Below are 25,304 nucleotides of genomic sequence, written 5' to 3' on the forward strand. Positions count from 1 at the left end.
ACGTCCACAAAATAATAGTTCCGTAGATTTCTCGAAATTCTTTTTCGGCAGTAATTCCCTTTTGGTATTACTTACTGCACATTGTATTAAGAATATTATTTCGGATGTTTTCTGAACATAGCTAAACAAATATATGATTTATCGAAAAATAGGGTTATGCCTTAAAGTCGAGAGTATTTTGAGGTAACGCTACGGAACTCGACTGAACGTTATAGGATGACAACTTCCGTTCTACCAGTAAGCGCGGAATTTTTATTTTATCATTTGATGGATGTTAGGTAGTGTACGAGCCGTCAAGTGGACTGAACAACTGAAAAGATAATGGATAGATACGTACTATTAGTTAGTTTAAATCCAAAGGAACATATCCAAATAGCGAATTGCTTTTCTGGTAAGTAAAGATTCAAGTAAATAGCTGTATCTTATGTCTACGTTAAAGTCGTTAGTTCAGGCTCTAAAATAAGCTAACAACGTCTTTCCGCATAAGTTAATGTTATTTGCACAAAACTGCAAAGTTTACGTTCTAATATCCACACATTGTTTTAATTTGTATTTACTTACGTATACTTACTTTAGCAATGTCCTAATTCGAGGAACATTGGTGAAACTGGTTGTCTGAAGAGTTTTGTGACATTAAGGGAAATACTATCACATGAAAGCACAAGCAAGAATTGCAATGGCAATGTGCACTAGAATAAAAAACTTTTCTTTTGTTTATACAACTTCCGATTTAAGCCATCCTAACTTCCTTGCTTTTGTCCAAATATAGATATGGCCCTAAAAGCCATAGTAAGCAGCTACACAACTGTGATGGCATGAGTCGTTATGCATTATGCAGGCTTACAGGTAGCTAACCATGTAAGTTAGAATGATTTTGGTTAATTTGATGTATTTGTTTTGATTTTAACTCAGGACTGGAAAGTGCCAAACAGATATATGACTCTGTCAAAGACATTGCCATTTCCAATTGGACAACAAAGATCTCTCCATTTCCACGTAAGTATTCCCTAGAGCTATTTCTTAATGTTAGTTATAAAACTAAGAGTCTCCAAATAGTGGCCAACAGATTTGATGTGGTTCCTAAATCCAGCAGCACTGTGATTAGACTAGTGTCACCTATTTGAGTGAACAGTTCAGCACGTCTGCTTTGTGTTTGTCCGTTAGCCTGCTCTCTCGCTGGGACTCCTGTGTCACAGAGATGGTACTTTGCCATTCAGGCAAGTCGTGGATCATCACAGGTAAGCAGAGTGTTTTGTTTTACTAGCTTACATGTACGTACAGTAGTCAAGATTCAGCGCCATAGGGGCTGCTGAGTGGCTCATTCAAATAGGGCACCACATTGTGGTGCATGGTTCAGCTTCACAGCCTCGGGTTAAATGGTAAATCTGCATTTATATAGCGCCTTTATCCAAAGCACTTTGCAATTGATGCTTCTCATTTGCCATTCACACACATACCAACGGCGATTGGCTGCCACGCAAGGCACCAACCAGCTCATCAGGAGCAATTGGGGGTTAGGTGTCTTGGTCAGGGACACTGACACATCCAGGGCAGGATCGAACTGGCAAATCTCTGACTGCCAGACGACTGCTATTACCTCTGAGTCAATGTCGCCCCCAGTGTCGGGTTGAATCCTGATTGTGCAAGTGCCGACTGGCTGGTAGGGTGAGGCACAATTGCCGATTGTCTCGCCAAGGAACGGGCTGCTTCAGTTGAATAGGGTTCCACGTGCAGCATTATATCAAGCCCACATTGCTGTTCAAGCAGGCGCCCGTAGATTGCGGTCAGAGCTGAATGTGAAATACATTCCTCCAGCTGTGCTCTACACGAGCTTGGCTGTAGTCTGCAGTGTGTAAAGAAGCAGCGCCATGTGTCCATTCCTCCATCCATTCCTCTCTTTCCCCCACTGCTGAAACACTTGTCCATGTGTTCATCTCCAGCAGACTCGACTCCTACAACAGTGTTCTTTACGGTACGTCCTCCGAAAACCTTAAAGAAATACAATATGTCCAGAACTCTGCTGCCTGCCTGCTCACTCACTCTTGTACCAAAGATCACATAAACACCTGTTCTTCTGAACCTCCACTGTCTGGCTCCCTGTTCAACAGCGGATTCACTATAAAATACTGCTTACTACCTACAAAGCCCTCAACAGCCATGACCTCATACTTTGCCGACCTCCTCCACCTGTACACCCCTGCCCCTAATCTTCAATCAGCTGACGCTAATCTCTTTACCCGCTCCATAAAGACCAATTATCGGACCTGGGGTGACCGAGCGTTTTCCATCGCCGCTCCCTTACTCTGGAACTCTCTCCCTGAAAACACTCAACATTCCACCTCACTTTCCACATTGAAAAAAGCTCTCAAAAATCCTTTTCAAACTTGCTTTTAATGTATAACCTTTCTTTGTCTGATGTTTCATGCTTTTTAATCCCTGCTCCTTATTTTTCATTATTTGTTCAATTATGTATTCGTGCTATGTTACATTACATTACATGTTAATTAGCTGACACTTTTATCCAACGAGACTTCCAGTTGATTAGACTAAGCTGCGGACAATCCCCCTTGGAGCAATGTGGGGTTAAAGGCCTTGCTCAAGGGCCCAACAGCTGCACAGATCTTATTGTGGCTACATCAGGGAATTAATCTATGCTACACTATAGGCTGTAAAGGGTCTTTGTGTTCCATGAAAAATGCTATATAAAATAAATTTATTATAATAATAATAATAATAATAATAATTATTATTATTATTATTTATTTAGTATTGTTACGTGTTTCGGAGAAGAACAACCTATGTCCACTCAAATCGGCAGTGGGGCTTATGCATGTACTGCATGCATGTTCAGTATGGCTGCATAAAGTATCCTATATTTACGGTCATCACGATATGAACATCCACGATAAACACATCGCAAAAGACTGCTTGAACTGCGATGAATAGTATTTATTTAAATTGATGCTCAGTTAAATTAATTGGCTGTTCATGTGCAATTTGTTCAATAAAAGCAAAAAGTTGAAAATAATGTTTTTAATTAGTTTTTATTAAGTGGGCATAAGCTATTCATTGTCTATGTGTTCACAGTATGTTAGCAGTGTACCTGAAGCAGAAAAACATTAAAACTGTGCACCTTTCAATATTTGTTTATTTATCACCAGTCATATTGTCATCGCAATATTCAACAACATTATCTTATTTTCCACATATCGTGCAGCCCTAATGCTCAGCTCAGCAATGCTACACCCAAAAAGATTAGCACTGATACATTGAGACACAAAAGATTACCATTACTGCACTGGAACCCAGTGTATTAGCAGAATGAGTCACCTTACAGCCCCCTGAGTCACATTTGCAGTCTCGGTTTGTTTGGCATGCGAACGTCATATCGTATTCATGAAACATCATCTTAATGTGAAACGACATTGGCCCTGAGCAAGACACCTAACCCCCAAATGCTCCTGACGAGCTGGTCGGTGCCTTGCATGACAGCCGATCGCCGTCGGTGTGTGAGCGTGTGTATGAATGGGTGAATGAGAAGCAGCCAATGTACAGCAGTTTGGGTAAAGGTGCTATATAAATGCAGACCATTTACCATTTTAATAATTTCCTCCATAATAAGATACCATTTTGTAATATCACAGGGCTTTACTGCAGGGCTTTAGTAAGGTTGTGGGTCAGAGAGACTACAGGAACTGCTAATAGCTGGCGATATTATTAAAGGAACTCACAGTCCTCTGGCTCCAGGGCTGAAGTCTTCCACACGGACACCATACGGAGCACAGCGATGTACATTTATGAGCAAGAAATATCAAATAAAAAGTGCTGCGGCTTTGGAGAGCTGATTAAGAGCTGTTTAAGGGCACATTAAGCACAAATGGATTTGTGCAGTGTGGATGTTGTCAGAGCAGCTAAATTGGTTTTGTGGAAGCATGAATTATTTTGGTCACTGTTCATATCTAAATGGAAAATATTGCTAGCACGCATTCATATTTCCAGTATATGTGCACCATAACTGAAATGATTCATGTTTCGTAAAACCAATTAAGCTTCTTAGAATTTTTTTTTTGCAGTCGGTAAAATGCGCAAGAAGTTAATGTCTCATCAGTGCTTCTCTAAAGCTGATGCAAACCACATGAATATGAACAAAGGTAATTGAAGAAAATGCAATATATATATCACTGTGATCACTTTATTAGGTAAACCTGTACAGAAGCTTGTTAATGCAAATATTATTTAATCAGCCAATTATGTGGCAGCAACTAAATGCATTAAAGAAGCAGATGTGGTCAAGTGGTTCAGCTGTTTTTTAGACCAAATGTCAGAATGGGGAGGAAATGTGATCTAAGTGACTTTGACCATGGAATGATTGTTGGTACCAGACTGGGTGGTTTGAGTATCTCAGAAACTGCTCATCTCCTGGGATTGTCACAAACGACAGTCTCTACAGTTTGCAGAGAGAAGTGCGAAAAACTAAAAACATCCAGCAGCAGTTCTGCGGGCAGAAATACGTTGTTAATGAGAGAGGTCAGAGGACAACGGCCAGACTGGTTGAAGCTGACAGGAAGGTAACAGTAATGCAACCACACATTGCAACAGTGGTATGCAGATGAGCAACTTTGAACGCGTCAAACCTCTAAGTGGATAGGCTACAGCCACAATAAGTAAAAAATAAGTTCAATAAATACCTAATAAATTGCCACTGACTATATTTTGGGTAAAAATATTTACCCTCACATGGAACGGGGCATGTTCCTCTGAAGTCACTTTTGTCAAAACGTCTTCTAATGCGCTTCCATTGCAGGATTATTGTGTCCCTTTTCCCCCACGGAGCGCCATGCAGCCTCTAAGTGGATAGGCTATAGCAGCCGAAAACCATTTAGTGGAAAAAATAGGTATAATAAATACTTAATAAAGTGCTGACTGGGTGTGTGTTTGTAGTTCTGCAGTATGGACTGGGAGGAGCTGGCGACGGGGGCCCATAAGAGTGACAGTGAGGAGATCGGGTTCTCAGCCATGGAGGCTTGCCACAGTGCGTTAGACGGTCTGGGTGAGGGGGAAGATATGGAAGAAGCTGGTTCACAAGCAGAGTGAGTTCATTGTTCATCTTCTCCATGAAACTGGTCTGTCTTCAATTATGTAGGTTTTCAATTATTCAGTGCCCCCCTTCGAAACGCAGCTCAATAATAGGTTATTTGATCAGTTTTATGCACTGTTTGCAATGTCTGGTCTTGGAAACAACCCACATTGCTGCTGTAACCTTAGTCTTGAGTCATACTGTATATACCTATTTATGCTTATAATTATTTCTTACTGACAAAATGTTCTAGGTGGTAAATTTGATGAGATTTCTTGATAACCATAGGTTCCTGAGATGTCTGCTTCTTTGCTAGCAATGGATGCTCTGTCTTTAGCCACCTTCATAAATGCATAGAGTATATAGGGTCAGTTTTGCAGTCATGATTAAGCCTAGTCGATGACTAAATTCAATTTTGAATGGAGATTCTCTATTCAATCATCAATTTAGTCCAGAAACAAGCTTAATCTATGTCTGAAACCAGACCGTAATGAACCAGCATGTCAGAGATGAATTTGTCAGAATTTGCTAAGCTCTTAGTAGCTGTGATAAATATTTTTGTGATGGTATGGTATGGTATTTTGTTTCTCCAGACTATATGAAGAGGCTGCTGAAGCCCTGCACCAGTTGTCAGATAAACTTCCAGCCCCAGGTACCTTTGTGCTGGGCTGTATGAATACACTATGCATTGCTTTACATTAAATTATATGACATTTTACATTACAGTTATTCAGCTGATGCTTTTATCCTAAGAAAATTACAGTTGATTAGATTAAGCAATGTGGGGTTGAGGGCCTTGCTCAAGGGCCCAACAGCTGCATGGATCTAATCATGGCTACACAACCACCAACCTTTCCGGGTCCCAGTCATGTACCTTAGCCGCTAGGCTAAAGGCTGCAAGTCGAAAACCAGGCCAAATAGCTAATTGTTCTAATCACTAAACATTCACCTAAACATTTGCACTCTTCATGGAAAATATCCACGTTCTTCGCTTTTCATATTTGTCAGTGTATGTGACAGCTTTTTGACCGCTCTCTTGATTTTAAAGGTTGGTTTCTCTTCTCAATTGTTAGGAAAGGCTCTTCTAGATGTTATTGTATTGGCTGCGGATAAGGAAGCTCCCAAGCTGAAGGAGTTTCTCCCTGTCTTCGGCTCACTGAAGCACATGCAAGCCTGGCATTCCGCTAAGATGACCATAGTGACAGAGAACAGTGCTGGGTAATGACTCTTGACCGAAAAACTGGATTTTGACCGGTCCTTAAAATGAAGCAGTTCGCCCTGCCACCACTAGGGGGCAAACTGGGCTTGTATATGAAGGTACTAGGGCAGGGGTGTCAAACACCAGTCCTGGAGGGCCGCTGTGGTTTTTGGTGTGTTTCAGCATGAGAGATACATTTCAAAGTCTTTCATTGGTTAAAGAGTCCATACACCTTGTTCTCAAGGCCTTAATTGGCTGCTGATTGAAAGGAAACCACAAATACCTGCCCTCCAGGACTGGAGTTACCCCTGTACGAGGGGTCCCCAAACATTTTTATGATGTGACCCCAAATGTTCACGAACCTACATGACCCCAACACCACACCCACACACATCTTGTGACTAACAACGCCCTTTAGCCATGACTATACTGGAAATACCACAACCTCTCCTGCCTCATTGCTTTATTATAGTTGAGTTGTTGTAATGTTAAACATGTACACATATTTTAAAGAGACAAAAATTACATTTTATCTTTTTCCAAATTTTCAAGTGACCCCATGCTGAAATCGAGTGACCCAACATGGTGTCCCTACCCCCAGTTTGGGAACCCCTGCACTATAATGTTTGGTAGAGGCCCCAGTTGTTCACAGTACTTCCTTGGTTTATTGCTCAAGGAATGCATTTCAGGAAAACTATATCCTCACGGTCCTGCAAGTTGAAATCATTTGTCCAGTGAATAACGTTAATTGGCAATATTACTGAATGCAATTTAAGTGTTTTGTTTCTGGCTCATTGAATGTAGCTTCTGGGTGAATCTGTATGAATATGTTGCATTTTTAAATGCGAGTTTAAAATTGAGGATTTCTGTCGATGCTAATTCAGACCTGTCTCTCCTGCAGATGGCAGAAAACTGCATCGTATTTTTCAGCCATTTTATGCGGCCCCGACAGAATTCTCAATTGTATCGATGACAAGGACATCTGGAGGGGTAGTGTTCTTATTAAAGAGAAGAAGGTAATTTGCTGGTGTATATATTTATTGCAATAGGTGGCAGGATTATATTTATACTACTAATTATGTGTAGAATAATAAAATATTTATTCTGTAATACAGCTGCATTATCCCCTCTTTTGGGAATACCTTAAGTGACTAGCTTTACAATACCACGTTAAGGTACGTCTGTGTCCTACAGCTAAAGTAGTTCCGTACTTCAGCAGTGAGATCAAATTGGCATTCTTTCATTTTAACGGGGTGTACGTTTCTGTTATGGGTTATCTGCGTCTAGACACAGAGATTGGTTGTTAATTTATTAGCTGGTTTGGTTTGTAGATATTTTAACAAAGTTTTTGTGGTATTTTGCCATTTGAAAGGTTGTAAGGTTTGTAGTTTTAATCATCTGAAAGATGGTAAGGTTTGGAGATTGTTGCATATTGTAGTTGTAGCATCTGGTAAGGTTTGTAGTCATTTTATAAGTTCAGGTTTGTACTTTCAGTTTTGCTGTTTGTTGGCCTTGTGTGATTGGTTGTGGTTTTAGCAGCCTGCTGTTGTTGAGGCTTGTGTTTCATGCGGAGGATGTGTTAATTACCATTGAGAGAGAACCGGACCTCAGAGACGGAACATTCCGGTTTGTGTCGATTGCATTCGAGCAGGCGAGAGAGCAGCACCCAGCATTCCTCCTCACTCAGAGGAATGTGTGAGGAGCAGAGCCCCCACCTTTTACCCAAAGCAGCTGAACGAAGACATTATGTATAACTTTACATTGAATTACATGAAATTTTATATTGCGGTTTAGCTGAGACTTTTATTCAAAGCGACTTACAGTTGATTAGACTAAGCAAGGGACCCAATGCAGCATTGCAGGGTTAAGGGCCTTGCTCAAGGGCCCAACAGCTATGTGAATCTTATCGTGATTACACTGGGGCTTGAACCACCTACTTTTCAACTTTTCGGGTCGAGTCATGTAGCTTAGACAAGAGGCGGCAGCCTGCAAATTTAAGAGCTGTTCGTGGCACTGTGTCATTTCCTCTGAAGGCTGTGAGATTCCCCCTTGTTACCACTCACTTGTCACTGAGAGAGAGAGCGTGTAAAGGACTGAACAGAGAGAGACTGAGGGATATTATTTTGGCCGGATTGTTCAATAGTGATGTTTGGGAAGGCAGACTATAGGCCAGTTTCTCAGACACAGATTAAGCCTAGTCTTGGACTAAATACTATTTTGAATGCAGATTTTCCATGCAAAACTTTTCATCATAATATATGGGGCTGTTATTTGGAGATTATTTTGATTTCGTTTCTATTCTATTACTCATCTGTACCAGGTAGAAATGTATTAAAGGGGAAGTCCAATCAGAAATGTAATGGATTTTTTCATGAAGTGTTTTAACATCAGTTGTTTCCAAGATTTAGATTTTTTATAAAAAGAACATACTGTGTTGTATGCCTTTAAACTATACTGTAATACTTTATGGGGCAAGCTGGATGTCCTCCCAGAGAATGAAATGAATGAAATGATCACCATTTACATAAATGACACGTTCTAATTGGTCATCTAATTGGTGCTTTTCTCAGAATTTGAATTTTTTACATTTATTTTTGCAACCTGTCAATATACCCTTATTATAATTTTCTGATGCAAGTTTCTGAGGGAACTGGCACGTGTCCTGGGTTTTAAACGCACAAGGCAGCTGCTAGCCAGCAGTGCGAGCCAGTGGCCGTGGTCTCCGACGTTCTGAATGTATCCCCCCCTTCTCTGCGGCTGCAGTTGGTCTCAGAGCTGCGCTTCGGTGGATTCTGCCTGAAGCACCGGCGCGGGGCCCCGAGGAGCAAGGGGCTCTCTCTCGACCCCTCGCAGAAGCACACGGACCACAAGCAGCTCTGCGAGGTGAGCCTTTCCCCCCCGTCCTAATCACCATTCGTGCCGGTTCCTGAGGGCCTCCTCGCTCTACAGGGCCTCCTCCGCTTCCCGCGGTAGGGCGAGGCGGACTCCGGCTGTACCGCATCCAGCCAGTTTAACAAAACCCAATGCAGCTCGCTCAACCGAGAAAAATAAAATTGATTGAGGCTCAAAACGTGAACCCACGTGCCCCCCTCAACTCGACTAACTCAAGATGATGTCTTCATAAGTGCACTGACTGAACTTCACTCCCCAAAGAGCAGAAAAGTGTCGGAAAGTCTTTTTATATACGTAAAAAAATCTTTAAAATACTGCCTAGATCTTTTTTAGTGCCACGCTTGTTGTCGGCCTGTAGCTCTCCGAAGATGGGTGGCTAGCCTCTCCCATTAGCAGAGCGCATACACAGTCATAAAAGTGCGAATCCGGAATGTTCTTATAATGAGTTTTCCACTGAAGATTAATCAGCAGAAGCAACCGCGGCAGCCTCATCTCAGATACGCTATATTAATCCTGACCACCTTCCATCCCCCCTCCCCCTCCCGGCTGTTTACCCACAGTGAAGCCTCTTGATTAATAGCACACACATTTATTAGTGTCGTTATCTTTTCTAGCTTTGTTTTAGCAATATTTTTTATTGCGAAGAATGTAATTGTAGTAAAATGTAATTGTGTCCTTATCTCTCCATTTATGGTCCTGGGGACGACGCGTTCCGTCTGTTCCTCGCGGTGTTAGCGGGACACGTCAGGGGTGTGCGGCCATGGCGTAACCCTGGCTGCCGCTCCCTCCCTCCAGTGTGCAAAATGGAGGTTGTTAACGAGCAGAGTTTGTGTACCGTCTTGTTAATAAATGTCGTGGTTCACACCGCGGGTGCACTGCCCGCGGTGTCAGAGGAACCAGGCCGACCTTGGCTGTTGTCCTGTCAGGGGCTGATGCCAGAATAAGGCAATTCTGATTTGTTGGTGAAGCTTGGATGGCCGTAACGTTTTTCAATATCAACCTGAATAAAAGGAAATAATATCCTTGCTGCAATTTCCCAACTTATTTGAGCATCACTTAAGGCGGCACTGTTCAGGCCACAGGAGCAGGGGATATACCGGAAATACACTTTATTCACAAACCTGGAGGCAAACATTTGAAATGCTAAATCAAATCTGCTTACATCAGCATTTGCCTTTATGGTATCCATATATATTTGTGGAGAAACGATGTCCAAGAAAAAGTCAATACAATCCACCCAAGATTTTAAAGTGTGTACCATTAGGAGGCAGCGCTTCATTTTCATGTTTTTATCTTTTCATAGATAAGTGTTGCATTTGAGCGACACAATGAGTCTGAAGTCACAGAGTAAGAGATATCAGTTAGTTTCTTTTCAAAACTTGTGGAAATCCTTGTGAAAGCCTTGTGAATAAAAGCATTTTTCCCATTCTACTCTTATAAACAAGTACATTGGATAATCTACATTTACTTAAAAGCACACTATCCCACAACGTAGAGCCCTGAATACGTATGTGAAGAACAGAAAAGCAGTGTTTGCTGTGCAAGAAAGCTGAAACTCTCTTTTCAAAAATGTACTGTACCACTTGGACATTGTGTCTTATACACGTACACATCCAAACGCTTGCCATGTGTTAACATTCAAACGCTCGTCATCTTTAAACATTAGGACTTCAATTCAGCAGCCACAATGAACGATAAAGGTTGAGCGGTTTGTTTACCACAGAGTGGCCTCAGGTGCCTTTTAATTTGTATGGAAATCCTGGAAAGGGTGATTTAATTTGGCAGAAAACATTGAGCAGAAAACAAGCTCTTTAATCTACGAATATTTCCAATTAGAGTGTATTTAATTATTTTGCAGCCAAACGCCATAGGTGTGAAGGCACGCTATTGTTATTGGAGGGATTTCGCTTCTCACTTGGGCGGCTGTAAAGTCTGCATAGTTTATTAAAACTCGCCATAAATGGCAGGTCTTTAGAGGGCTTTAACAGTAACTCAGGCACAAAGTTACTGTGATTGGACCTCACGGTGCCACTGTAGCAGTTTTTATTTTGGATATTTTAAGCCTTTAAAAAAAGAAACTGTCGGCTGCAGAGGAATGAAAATTGGTACACGTCTAAGTCGTCTAACCTTCAACGTGTTTGATAATGATGCTCTCATATTTGCGTCTAACTTTTATACGTTTGAGTATTGAATGCTCCACCAAGTTTTACGGTGTTGAGTTTTCATAAGCCGTAAACAGCCAGTCAGTCTATATTGCTTGTGCACAATATGCTAATTGGATCAGAAAGCAATAAAAGTTTCAAATATTCCCACCGATCTTGATGCGCATATAAAGCACTTCACATTAAGGCATGAAAATAAAATCTCATGATGCTACGTTATGAAATATGGCTGCTATGATCCGTTGAATCAAGGCCATAGTGGCAACTGATATAATATGTGCCACTTAACCTCACCTTCCTGACTGATGGACGGAAGATAAGATAAGATACGATAAGAAGGAAAACAATATGACTGCCACAAAGTAATTCCATTGCAGGCATGTATATTGTGTTTCAAACATTTTCCTCAAATTGGAAAAATCATAAAGAAAATGCACAGGGATGCACAATAACTCACCAAAATTGGTGGGCATGTTAATGGGGTCCACAAACCCATAATGATATTGTTTTGTCCACATGGTGGGGCTGTAACGGTTGTTAAAGCAGTTATTCATATATTAAATTACATGGAAACGCAGAACTTGGGACAAGTATTTATTTCATCATTATGAATATTTTTGCAATTGCATTTGTTTTGGCCAGATAACTGTGGACTTTGGCTGTCTCACTTGCTTCTGGCTATGCAGGTAATCCCAGGCAGCCTCAATGAAGTTTATTTAACAAAATGCAAAAAAATTGCTGTAACATATAATTAGTGAATGTTTGGAAATTAATGTTTGGAAATCTCAAATTTGCTATATAAATAACAATATCTAAGACTGAATTTTTTATTTATTTTTATCTAGGGACTTTTGCACAGTATTGTATATGCATACTGTATATAGCATTTAATACATTATTATTTTGTTATTGTTATTATTTGTTATGACATGTGGAATCCATGTTTTTAATTGAATCAGTGTTTTTAAGTGAATCAGCCAAGGCACTGAGGAACTCTCTGCTTGCTACTTATTAAACCCCCCCCCACACACACACACTTTCTGACTGCACACATTCTGTTAATACCTGACACAATCCTTGAACAAAGCTCACATTGTTGCAAAATGAAAGGTCAGTAACACCGCTTCAAACAAACACGCCCACTGAAACTAAGTCTCTAGGAGTATGCATGTGTCAGTCTTGTCCTACTGTGAATACGCTCTTATAAACCTCTGCTGGCCACGTGAATTATGACTACGGTTGGTTTATACATTTTGAGCATGACTCATCAGTTTTCTCCCTCTCTCGTCTTATAGGTGTTCCACTATTACCGTCCGGTTCTGGACCTGGTCCAGTTGGTCAGAGTCTCTGACCTTCCCATCTTCCTGCTCTCCAGCACAGAGTACACACTGTATCCTTCATGCTCCCTTCAACCCGCGCCACGGTCTGGCCTCTGATGCATTGGAAAGGAAAGAACGCTGGAGGAGAAGGAAAGGGATAATGGCACACGTGGCTTTGCTCAAGTAGTTCCTTCGTGAACCGGGCTGACATTTCCACACCGTGCCTGACAGGTCGAATAAACCGCGGCTTCGACATTTGCATTCGAGGCGATCGGCGATAAGATAACCTTTCGCGTCCTTGTCGCTCGCGCGACAATTGCAGTGTTTGGCATCCGTGGGACGCCGATAAGGGTTACGGTCAGTCTTGGCAAGTGGGCAGCACGCTGGCATCTGACCGTCTGGTTATATCGACGACCGTGTGAACTTTGAGCAGAATGGAAGTGTTTGCCCCGATGCAGAAAGATGCAGACATCTTCTCGGTGGTTCAGCCCTCTTTGTCTGCGAAGGGCTTTGCGGTCTCTCATTCCCAGAGTAGTCGTGCCTATGGTTGCCTTACGGGGGAACTGGCCATTCAGCAGTGCACAATTGTCAGGAACATTATTAATAATTTACTGTTGTCTTCTAGTGTTTGAGAATTGTTCTGCTTTCCCTTAACCTTTTGGTTGGACTTTGCGCTTTAGTCCATGAGTGCAGTGCGAAGGCAGTCCAGATTTTTGACAGGCTGCACTTTCGGTTCTATATGCTAGGGTACTTCCTGAAAAAAACACTCAACGTGATACAGTTCATAAGAAATTGGATCAACCTCTGCGAATATGTGTAACATTCATTTCCTGCAGTAAAAAATCTGAACTTGCACTGAAATAAAATCTCTACTGATTGCAGCAAATGCATTTATACACACAGCATTTTTGTATTACATTTATTATAATATACAAATGACCACATATACCAAATAACTAATGACCTTAACCTCCCAATACAGTGAGTTGTCTGCTAAATCAAGTAAATCCAAGCTGCTCCTGGACCAACTGAGAAGTCTTCGGGGAAAGGTAATTGTGAGGACGTGCTGTCATTGTGATAACGTCCCCTCAGGGTTAACAGGATTGTACTTCCTTTACCGAAAATAGTGCTGCTAGTTTACCATACATGGAATTTGTGTGGTAACCTGTTAATGTAAACACAGTTTTTATGGCCTGCGACTTTCAGAATTTGCAAGGCACACAGAAATCATGTTAAGCAAGAGTTGGCTTTTAAATTGTTTTGCAGTAGTTATGAAAATTTTTCATCCAAACTGCAGATTAATACATTTTTTAAGTAAGGTTTCTCGACCTTTCTGCCTTTTCAGGGTTGTGAGCCTGGGTGAACACAGTTTTCTTACCACTAACCTGACATCAAAGCACCAGGAATAAAATTGAATTTCTTTTATATGGCATATATTGAAAATAATTGTCACAATATGCTCACAAAGTAAGCCAAAGTTGACAGTAGCAAGGAAGATATTCTGAGAATAGCATCTGTTATTATTCAGTTTATGCATCTCCTGTAAAGTCTCCCTAGAATGTACTGTAATTATATAGTAATAATGATTCAAGATGTTCATTTCCCAAAATTCTACGTCAGCACGTTCACAGAGAAGGGGGAGGGATAAACAGTGTTGTGGTTTGAGGGTGTTTGTCCCTGCAGTTCCTCTCTTGACCGATAGAAGTGCAAAATTACCTATTGTACCTTTAACTAGTTGCATTTTTCTATTTTCTATTCATACATTTATGAAGCAGTATTTCACAAACTGTCATTTAAAAGGCAAATGGTACTGACACATGCAGTATGCAGTAAACATGAAATAATGCAATCCTAAGAAGAAAGAATTGTCCAGTTAACGTGAATTCTATCATTCCATCATAATGCGGTGGCGGTAACTGAACAATGTGATCCTGTGGGTGGCAAAGAGACTCACCCCGTGTCCTCACTATGAGCCATTTAGTCGACCAAACAACAAGCCTCAATTTCAAGGCGCTTGTCCCTGTACTCTTTTTGTTGTATAAAACCTGGATGGATTGTACCATCCTCACAAGCTGTTCCTCAGTTTTTCTGCACTGAAGCTAGGCGGAACAATTATTTACGACATGGTATCATATCAATTGGACACATATGAAACCCAAGTTTCTGATTGGCTGTTGACGGGCGATGCCCGCGGAAAGTTAAGTTGCAGGCCAGCTTTTGTTGTTTAGTTACCCAGTTGCTCATGAATGAATGGGCTTCCAGCAACTGCTCGACCAAATGGCTCATTGCGTGAACACTAGGTAAGTGCCCTCTTTCAGTGTTGAAAGAAATGTACTGTCATTGTGAAGAGGTTGCCACTATGTTTAAAATAGTTAATAGTTAAATTAAAATGTCATTAATATTCTGCCAAAACAGTGTTCAATAGGCAAGGGAAAACTCTAAATGAAGATAAATTCTTGCCATTTAAGGCGATTACCATGGCTAATGATAATGATACTGATGTTGATTTTGACCATGATAACTTTACTTAAGAAGTGCATTGTCCAGAATGTAAAAAATGAAATAAAATTAAAGAATAAAGAGATAATGGTATGAACTATAAAGTATGGTCACAGTGAATTCTATAAATTATAACATGGGGTAATACTGCCATTTTCTGTGGAAGCTTGCTTTCTCTAACTGCTTGCATGCGTTGGAATTTTGGCCTGTTATTATTTTATTTATCAGGGACAGTGCACATTAATCAACATTTTCAGTTTACACATCGATGTAAATGCGCCAGAGTTAGCTAATGAGCTCATTTTCATCTCTAGTCCCTAACCTGCATGTCTTTGGACTGTGAGATCATGTGACCCCACCTCTCATGCTATCAGGTGGGGGCGCTGTTCTCATTAGCCTGCACGGTCAGCTCTCTGGCTGCCCCTCCCACCACCCAACTCAGCAGCCAAAAATGGAGGGAGTTTGTGGCTCAGAAACCCAAGTCCTGGCCTGGTAAGTGCTTGCCTCGGCCTGTGTTTAAACTGATGGGAAAGAGCCTGGCGTCTGTGCAGGTGAAGGCTTCAGTAGAGTATCAGCAACATCGCAGAAAAGGCTGGTGGAGTTTATATAAATGAGGCCTCAAGCTTAGTTGGTGTGTGGTTGTGATAGATAGCAATTCTAATACGCTTCAGTGCCTGGATATGCTGATTTCTGTCATTACTTGTAGAATTACTTTTTAGCTAGGATGATATTTTTGCTGGTTTTGTTTTGTTTATTGTTCCTACCTAAGTGTATATCATTCTCTTGCATTGTGCTGTATAAAAATAGTTTTAGATATAAATATCATTTATTGTCAGATGAATCAAATAGGCCCTAGTCCTTTAGATATAATCCTTATCTTTGTTGTACTCTTAGCACTTGAAATTGTACTTCCCTCTGGGGTCTTTCAGCGCACTTGTTCCTGGTTATGGGTATGCACTTTGCACTTTGTTGAACGTCACTCTGGAGAAGAGCGTCTGCCAAATGCCAATAATGTAATTTCTCCCTTACCCCATCGATTTCACACTATGGTGGACAAACATGAAGCCTTGTGCTCAACTATGAACTACTTTTTCCCTGTGGTCACTTTCCCTTTCCCTTGGGGGTTGTCTTCAGTTCCAGATACGGACGTGAAAGGGGAAAGTGGCCACTACTTCCTGTTGGTGCAGAGGGCGGAGACTGGGGGCTGCACTGCACGGTTGATACACTCGGCCAATCAGCTTAACGGAGCAGCTGCCTTGGCAACTGTCAATGGAATCCTCAGAGAGAAGACCCAGTCGTCAGGTAAGAGGTGTAAGGGGCTATGAAATTAGGTTGGCTATTCGACAGGTATTTACCATAACAAATGCAGAGGTAACAAACTTTGCAAACTCACAGAACACAATGCATTTCTATATTTTTAAAGGAAAATACCAACATTTTTGGAAATAGGCCTTTTTTCCCACTTACCCAGACTTAGATATTAGATTTAATTTACATTTTTGTGCATTCACTGGCTCAATTTCCATGTTAGCATAACATGTTAGCTTAGCATAAAGATTTAAAGACTGATAAGAGTCGGTAGCCAACCTCCTTCAAAGTGAAGAAATACACCTTACAGCAACTCCAAAGCTGTCTTATTTACACAAGGTATCATGTATATTTGGAATACACATGTGGGGAAAGAAATACAAATAAAAATGTTTTCGTAGAAGTTAGACGGTTGGAACTATAGCTGAACACACAGGTATCCTCTTCCGTCTTCTGCACCTTCTGAAGGTAGTTTTAAAAGGTAAAACTTATCAGAAAAAAAAATATATATATAATAATTCCTGCAGTTGCTGCAAAATGTATCTCTTCACTTTGAAGGAGGTAGGCTACTGACTCCGATAGGCTTCAAGTCTTTATGCTATGCTCATGTGGAAATTGAGCCAGTGAATGCACAAAAATGAAATCCAAAATCTCATTTAAGTCTGGGTTAGTTCCGAAAAAAGGTACATTTCCCAAAATGGTGGTGTTTTCCTTTAAATGGTATCAAAATTATGGAACACCACATCTGCAATTATGTAAAGCAGGCTGTGCCTTCATATTTTTCCTTCCTGTTTATTATAGATGCGTTATATATCTATGCTATTTATGCTGTAGCCAAATTTCACCTAAAAATTTTAAAAGAAACACGCTGCAGACATAAAGCATACATAATCACTGGTGTGTGTTCTATATGACAGAAACGTACTTGAATTTAAGTGTTGAGGTGTAAATGGCACTCCCAAGTACATTTTTACAACTCTGTATGTGTTACTGTGGCATGGAACCCAAAAGTAGTTTAATATTGACGGCTGATTAAAAACTGTTGGTCTAATTGGAGTTTTGTGTCTTTCATGTATAATTAGTTATGAAAAATTCAGAATAATAAAAGTCAATTTTAAGTAGAGCTTCAAAGCTGATGCAGATTTTATCACGCGTGATTGATGTTAGTGTTCTTCCTCAGAGCATTTGGTTACTCGGATCATTGCATTCGCTGTGCTTTCTTCTTTTACAAACTTCTCATGGCACTAAAACAATACTAGCAAAGAGCACAAAGCTGTTTCCAAACCAGGCCTTCTCCAGCCACCCACTAAATTTCATGGACTGAAAACCTTAGTCCTCCATTTTCCTTTCATGAAGCCCCACTTACTCACACCAACTCATTCCTTAGTTGTTCAAACAAGGATAGTGACAGTGGAGTGGAACTGTATGCAATACCTAAACACTATGCATATACAGGACAGAAGCTTGCGATTTTCCTGAAAAAGAGACCAGTGTGTGAATTAATTTATCCTTGGCCTCAGATTATACAAGATGGACAGGGAAACCAAGTACAGTCAGGTCCATAAGTATTTGGATAATTTTTGTCAATTTGCCTCCACCACAATGGATACTTATGGACCTGACTGTATACTGAAAGCGGGTGCTTCCTTGTGTGTGTTTACTTAAGCAATTACCATCCCAGCATGCTGGTTGCCGATAATTATGGATAGAAGACGAGGCCTCAGTGACTTTAAACAGCAGTGAAATGATGATTGTTGGGTAAATTTGGCCAGAGTTTCAGTGATGAGCGCAGGTCAATCTTTTGAAGTTTCACAAGGAACTGTATCTAAGGTGAAGCGGACATGAAACCCTGAGGGAAACGCATCATTGACAAAGGGAGGCTGTGTTTGGAGGCTCATATGCCTGGATTGTGATGTATGTGCATTATTTGGAGGTGCAAGGCTAAACAGGAGAGCACCTCTGAATCAACTGACTGCACATTTCAATCTCAGGGCTGAATAGGCAGTTTCATCAAGCATAGTCCATCGAGAATTATACAGAGAAGGATATTATAGCCAGTGTGCATTACAACTCGCATGCCTGGAAATGTAGTTTGTGAGTACAGGGGCAGACGCCCTGGGTGATGAACCGCCAAGCAGCAGAGAAATGTGACATGGTCAGATCTATCCTCCTTCATCATGTTCCTGAAACAAGCTGACTACTCTATTCCAAAGGGGAAGGGTTATTGTGGGTCTATAATGGTATGGGGTCCATTTTTCTTAGAAGGCAAAGCCAATGCTAATCGCTACTTAATGATCCTGATCCTGGATGATCATCTTCATAGCATTTTACAATATTTCTTCCATGCCGGGAGGGGTGTCTTCTAAGAAGCAATGGCCTTATCCACAGGGCACAGTGGTCCTTCATTGGTTTCATGAGCATAACGACAATATTATGCATATGCCATGGCCTTCTCAGACACCGGGTCTGAACCCATTCTTGCATTTATGGAAGGTTCTGGAACGTTATTATCAAACCGTGTCTAAGCATAGCTTATGTCAGTGGACCTCACTCCTGGTCCTGGAGAGCCACAGGGTGTGCTGGCTTTTTGCTCAGCACTTAATTGATGAATTAAAGCAGTGAATTACGCAGTTAACTCACCTCTTGGTCTGAATCGGTTACTGATATTAAGGTGAAAACAACCAGCACACCCTGCGGCTCTCTAGGACCAGGAGTAAGGACCAATGGCTTGCTATGTATAATGTGAATTATCTTGTGTGGAAAACAATTGGAACTGCTTGGCTGTGGTTGACAGGGCAGAGAAACATTTAAGATTTTGCTGTACAGTTAAATGCTTGTTTTTTTTTCACGCTGGAAAGCACCAATGGCAATAAAAACAGACCACTATTAAAGTCTGCGTAATCACTGCAATAATTTATTTTAATTCCTCATTAATCTGTTTTAATAAAACCTTAATCAGAGGAATTTACAGAGGGAGGGCCTTCAAATCTTGGCTTTCTGTTAGCTGCTTTGATTGATTCTTAGCAAGCCTTTATGTAAAAGTATTTACACAGGCCTGAAGAAGGCCACATCGAACAGGCACAGGAAGAAAATGACGAGATTCCAAAAGCAAAGGGTGTGTGAAATGGCTAGCTCACTAAATGCACGTTGGTGTAAATTTTGCCATCTTGAACACTCCCATTTTTTCCCCAGGCTTCAGGAGACTTTATTTTATTTTATTTATTTATACATGAAAAGATTAAAAGTAACATGTGGTTAAAACATGTTACAATTTGTCAGGCCTGACTCAGTTAAAAACTGGTTTTCAGCAGGTTCCTGTTCTGCAGCACATAAGAGACACAGTTCAACACATTTCTCACATTAAACTACACGAGGGCACCAAATGGGATAGGAACAGTAGGAAGGACATTAGGGAGAGGGTCAGCTTCAGTTAATGTTCATATCAACCATCAGAATGGGGAAGAAATGTGATCTAAGTGACTTTGACCGTGGAATGATTTTTGGTGACAGACAAGGTGGTTTAATATCTCAGACACTGCTGATCTCCTGGGATTTGCACAAACACTACTCTATAGTTTGCAAAGAATGGTGAAAAAAAAAAGGAAAATGGCCAGACTGGTCAAAGCTGACAGGTGACGGTAACGCAAATAGGCTACCGCAGTAGGAGACTAAAATAATAAGTCTAGTAAATACCTAACAAAGTGGTCTTTGAGTGTATATTGTAGTAGAATCTGTGGTTACAAGTCTGTCCTTCCATCAGATTAATTTTAAATACCTGTTTGAAGTGTGAAAAGGGATATTACTGAAAACTTGAAATGTTTGTATGTGTGGGGAAAAAAAGATCATTTTTATACAAGATCCAAGATTAAGAGAAAGTGATCTGGTGATGTATGTTCCTGTGTTGTGTCTTAGTAGACCAGTAAGTGATGGAGGAGAGTGATTTTTCTGGATCTAAAAGTAAGATTTCATGGCTAAATTAATTGTGTTTTTTCTGGAAAGTCAAGGCTTTAGAATGTGAAAGTGCAAAGCAATGATGAGTGCAGGGTTGCTATGGGAAAAAATGTCATTCATCAAGATGACTTAAATTCACCACTGTGACAGTCGGAAGTGTAGTGGGAGAGGCTCTGTGGCACTCCTTCATGCTCCACCAAGAAACCCAAACTCTAACCAGCCTTTCCACAGGTCCTTGCAAACCATCTTGGCGTATAAACAGTCAGTGGTGAGTATGTACAGAATCCATTTAATGAAACAAACGTTATTAAGCTCATCGCGGCCTTCCACAGACACGAACACTGCGGACTGGTTGCGGTCACTTCCGTGTCTCCATGGAGACCGGCTGATTCAGAGGGAGAAGAAGCTGGCGAAGGTGCAGATGTTGGCCCTGAAGGAATGCCTTCGTAAGTGCTTGTCTTAACCCTGTTCAAGCTGTGCTATCTGGAAAAGCTCAGTCTATACGACAGTAGCAGTCACTGGACAGTAGCATCACAGCATTCCGGGCTTGTGAGCGAAAGCTTAGCTTGGTAAATGAGAGCTACCACAGTTTGTCCATTTCTGAGAATTCAGTTCACGTTCCATGAACCTGTGTAGTTCGTTTTTGAGTCGCCATTGGCACGTGGGCCGAACAGGGTAGGCACTCGATGCTGTGTAGTCATTTTAATCTCATGTCCAGTGTCCGGCCAGTGGTATGGACGACCTTATCCAGTAATAGGGCAGGTTGTAGAAATAGCCAAACCGTGTGCTCTGACTGCTGTTGGAGATGTGCTTTTAGACACAAGTTCCCTTAGCAAATGAATAAAAATGGATAAAAACTGTCTGAAGACAATATAGGGGTTTTGCTGAAATGTGGGGCATTTTGTTTGCTGAACCTGGGGCCGGTTGCACCAACTGGATGTAAAAAAAAGTTGGTCTTAACTGTTAAGTCGGTCCTTAACAGTCCGGCGTTGTGTTCAATATTTACGCCTGCTGCACCATCTAAAAATACAATGAGGCACAGCAGTGTCCAGCCTTGACGATGCGCTTTCATGTTGATACATTATGTTGTGCGAATGTTGCTAAGCAGTGTGCATTTCTTGGCTACAATAGCGTTACTTCTACTGTTTTATTTGTTGACATTAATAGTGTCCCCTGAAGTATTTTGAAAAGCACAATTTACTATAAAATTTTAGTGCTATGTCCAAGACGCAGCAACTTTCCGGTGGTAAATCACAGAGCAGGACCAACTGAGTCTGCTGGATAAGTAAAACCCATATCCCTTCCAAAAGTGGAAGATGAACTGAAACCGCTGTTTCGGATTTTACTCTGTGAACTTCTACAGCTAACTCCGTTTCCCTGCATTGTGTTACACTCTTCGGTCAGAGACCAGTCGATGAATTGAAATGGCTCGGCCCAGCAGAAACGAAAGCGTTCAATTAGCGGCCTTAGCGTTCAGTTGTACCTCTTTTCGTTCTACCCTCACCTCTACAGGCAGGAGAGAGCAGAAGCAGAAGCCGGCCTCGGTGCCCGTGAACGACCTGAAGGTCCTGCTGAGCCTGGCCCGCAAGCAGTACCTGGAGATGCACGATTCCTGCCTGCCCAAAGCGGCACTCCTGCTGAAGGAGAAGGAGAACTGCAGCGGCAAGGCTCCAGGTACAGCCACAGGGCTTTGTCAAGCCCGTTCATAGACCAGGTTTAGCGTTGGCGCGTAACTAAGTGCTGCATTTCAGAAGCGGAGGTGAAGTTCTCGCTGTCTGCAGGCTGGCCCGAGAGAAGCGTGCTTCAGAATTCGGAGAACCAACGGAAGAACCGCCTGCGGACGAGGTAAACGAGGTGCCTCCCGTTTGCAACGTGATACAAGGCCATGGAGGAGGTGGTGGTGTGCCATGGACTACATTTCCCATAAGCCTGCGGGCCAGATATTTGTGGCATTCTTATTCATTACACTCAAACAGTATATTTTCTAGTCTGTCTAATTATGAGGTACACATTTAAGCCACTTAACTGAAAAGGAAGTTGACATGGCCTGCTTGTCTGGCTGTCTGACTGAGTGATGTTTTAAGTGTCACTGCGGTTGACCGCTCTGTGCGTTGGTTGGGTTCGCGCCGCAGGTCCAGCCTGATGCAGGCTGGGGGCTCCAGCGAGAGCCTGCTGGGGCCGAAGGAGGGCCAGAGAGCAGCCCCCGCCCTGCTGGATGCCCGGGAGCTGCTCAAACACTTCACCTCCGACGGCCAGCCCAGCGGAGAACTGCAGCCTCTGCAGCTATACAAAGGGTATGTAGTGTCCACACATCACCAATACACACACTCACATAGGTCTGCGTAAATGTAAACGTGCACAGACACAGCTTAAACTCGGACATGTCCATGTACAGCACTAATCCATACGTGAAGGTACAGTCATGTGCACATGCTAGGGGTGTGAACGGTTAAATGTTTAAACAGTTAAACGGAGTTGTAAATGTTTACAAAAAATTGATAACCGTTTTTTTTTTTTGGAAACCAAAATGATAAGCTCCGTTTAAAATTAATGCGTGTTCACCACCAGCGACAAAACAAACAAATTAGTCAGACAATTGAAAGAAAGTTTATGGCTACGTATTCCTATCAGGCTGTTCATATTCTAAACTTGCAATCGACAATCTAGTTTTATCTTTGGCCATTTCAGGGGGTTAAGAATGCAGGGAGTTGAATGCTGCAGTATTATAGTTATCAAAGAATTTCTGTGTGTTTTAAATCTGTAGCTGTCGCTCACTTATGGCATATTTTAAGTGGAGTTGAATGCAGAGCACAGAATATGCTCACTTTGGTACATGAGCAACACAGAAACTTTGACCAGCTATGACACGGGCAAAAAACAGGGCCAAAATGTGTGTCCCGTTAAAAGTCTATTTCACTACTAGTCTATTTCGCTAAGAAAAGCAATCCGTCTTTCCTTGGATAAAGCAGCACTAAGTCAAGTAAAACAAGTGCCAATCTTACATGCACGTAAGGCCCTGTTTACACCTGGTCAGTTCATGTTACTTGTATCTAGATCAGTGGTCTCCAACCCTGGTCCTGGAGTGCTACTTTGTCTGCTGGTATTTGTTTTCACCTTAAAATCAGCACCCTGTTGAGACCAAAATAACCAGGTGAGGTGTGTTACAGTAGCCGTGTAATCAACTTTCATAATTGATGTGCAGAGTAATAATGGAAACCAGCAGACTCTGTGGTTCTCCAGGCCAATGGTTGGAGACCACTGTATCCAGGTATGATTTATTGACATTGCATTCACACTTTGTAGTCAGATGTGTCCGGTCAGCCGATTACTATTTTGCACATGAAATGCGAAACCCTGTCTTGTTTCACCTCTCACAGAGAAAAGATGGTAGCAGCTTCCAAAATGGCAAGTTTGTATGGCATTTTTCAGTTTCATAATGGGTAATGCCATAGAAGATTCCGGCAGACAATGTACAGTAGAAGGTGGCATTTGAGATTGTTTAATACAGCAGTGACCTCAGTTGCAGCCATAGCAAACAGTAACTTAACTTAGAGTTTGTTTTGAACGGGGTTATCTATCCATATTGCTAGTGAGCATTTAATTTCACTCACCCTCCAACCATGCGTGTCCTCTGTCCTATTTGTGTTGTGACGTTATATTTTGAAGAGCAGTTTTGGTTGTCATTTGCATCTTGGTGAGGTCGATGCATTCACACAATGCATCTCAGACCGCCTCCTGAAGTTCTGTCTGTTGTTGTTCCTAGTGCTTTTCTTGCTCTTTCAGTTTATCTGAAAAGGACACGCATATATCGTTTAAAAAATCGCAATGTTTTAATTTTTGAGAGTGCTTGAAAGCATTTTTTTTTACAGGTATAGGTCATTATTTTGGTGCGTAAGTGATCACAATTTATTGTTGCCTTTGCTTCACTAATATCGTTAATGGCTCATGACTAGATGTTAGATAGTTAGGATGGCTTAGGATGGCTGAAAGCTGTTTTCATCTCCCAAAATGTATTAATTTGCTGAACAGGTACGCTCGTAATTCCTAGCGAGTTTGGAGTGCATTAAGTTCCTAAAGTTCACATCTGTCACTACAAATTTTAAATTGATTAAACGGATCAGTGAGTGAGACTGTTTCAAGTTGTTGTCCCTCTAGAAAATTTAATTAAGGAAAACATCTTTGGATTTATTTGATTTATTTATTGAAACAGGCGCCGGAATGCCAAGTCGGTACGTGCCGTCTGCTGGCGGTGCTATTTGCGACGCTGGGAAAGAATTCATCCCTGAATATTTCTCATGGCATCGTCGGGACCGGGACTTTTGGCCGTCGGCTCCGGGAGCTGTCGGGTGATTGGTCGCGAGGCCAGCTGGCATTCAGCAGGCACGCGCTCAATTGGACAGCTGTTGTGCCGGCTTGGCTGGATCCTCCTAGGCGGGGCGGAGTAAGCAGATTGCCAAGCAGATTGTTGTGTCCCCTGGCGCCCTGTATAACATTGTTCTGTTTGTATGCAGAACAAGCTGCTAAATGAACGCCCGCAGAGAGACATCAATGTTACACTTTCCTTTCTGGGAACAAAGCTACAAATATGTTGTGTCACGATTGGCTCGCGCAAAACCGATGTATGCTTCACGTTGGTGCAGTGGATAGCACTGTCGCCTCACGGCAAAATGCTCCGGAGCCCTCGCCTAAAATTCTTTCTAAAACTCTCTTGCTTTTAACTCCAGCTGAGGTGGTCGTATGGTCGTTTTATTGTTTCATGTGTATTGGTGTTTTTAGTTCCCACCGTGTGCTTTTTTCCTATAATCTATAATCCTTGTGCATAAACATGTCGTCTTATTTGTTGTATGAATATTGTACAGCACTTCGGTCAACAGCTGGTTGTTTGTAAATGTGCTCTA

The 25,304-nt window shown here is 41.6% G+C and overlaps 1 protein-coding gene across 3 annotated transcripts in view; it reads left to right on the forward strand.

Annotated features, from left to right (window-relative positions):
- The first annotated feature begins 234 nt into the window (after positions 1–234).
- mtbp (MDM2 binding protein) overlaps positions 235–25,304 on the forward strand; it is a 36,380-nt gene continuing 11,310 nt past the window's right edge. The window contains exons 1-17 of one of the 3 annotated variants that reach the window (XM_061220180.1): positions 255–391; positions 913–996; positions 1,165–1,238; positions 4,451–4,568; positions 4,942–5,090; positions 5,671–5,729; positions 6,151–6,295; positions 7,177–7,291; positions 9,039–9,158; positions 12,625–12,719; positions 13,631–13,697; positions 15,522–15,639; positions 16,282–16,449; positions 20,739–20,852; positions 21,919–22,080; positions 22,158–22,251; positions 22,539–22,700. In XM_061220180.1, coding sequence (XP_061076164.1) covers positions 937–996; positions 1,165–1,238; positions 4,451–4,568; positions 4,942–5,090; positions 5,671–5,729; positions 6,151–6,295; positions 7,177–7,291; positions 9,039–9,158; positions 12,625–12,719; positions 13,631–13,697; positions 15,522–15,639; positions 16,282–16,449; positions 20,739–20,852; positions 21,919–22,080; positions 22,158–22,251; positions 22,539–22,700 — 1,820 coding nt within the window. In that variant the 5' untranslated portion in view covers positions 255–391; positions 913–936. Of the gene's footprint in view, positions 392–912; positions 997–1,164; positions 1,239–4,450; positions 4,569–4,941; positions 5,091–5,670; positions 5,730–6,150; positions 6,296–7,176; positions 7,292–9,038; positions 9,159–12,624; positions 12,720–13,630; positions 13,698–15,521; positions 15,640–16,281; positions 16,450–20,738; positions 20,853–21,918; positions 22,081–22,157; positions 22,252–22,538; positions 22,701–25,304 lie in introns of all 3 variants that reach the window. The other 2 variants (XM_061220189.1, XM_061220196.1) reach the window with 2 other exon arrangements.

This window comes from Conger conger, chromosome 1 (genome assembly GCF_963514075.1).
Source record: "Conger conger chromosome 1, fConCon1.1, whole genome shotgun sequence".
Classification (NCBI taxonomy): Eukaryota; Metazoa; Chordata; class Actinopteri; order Anguilliformes; family Congridae; genus Conger; species Conger conger.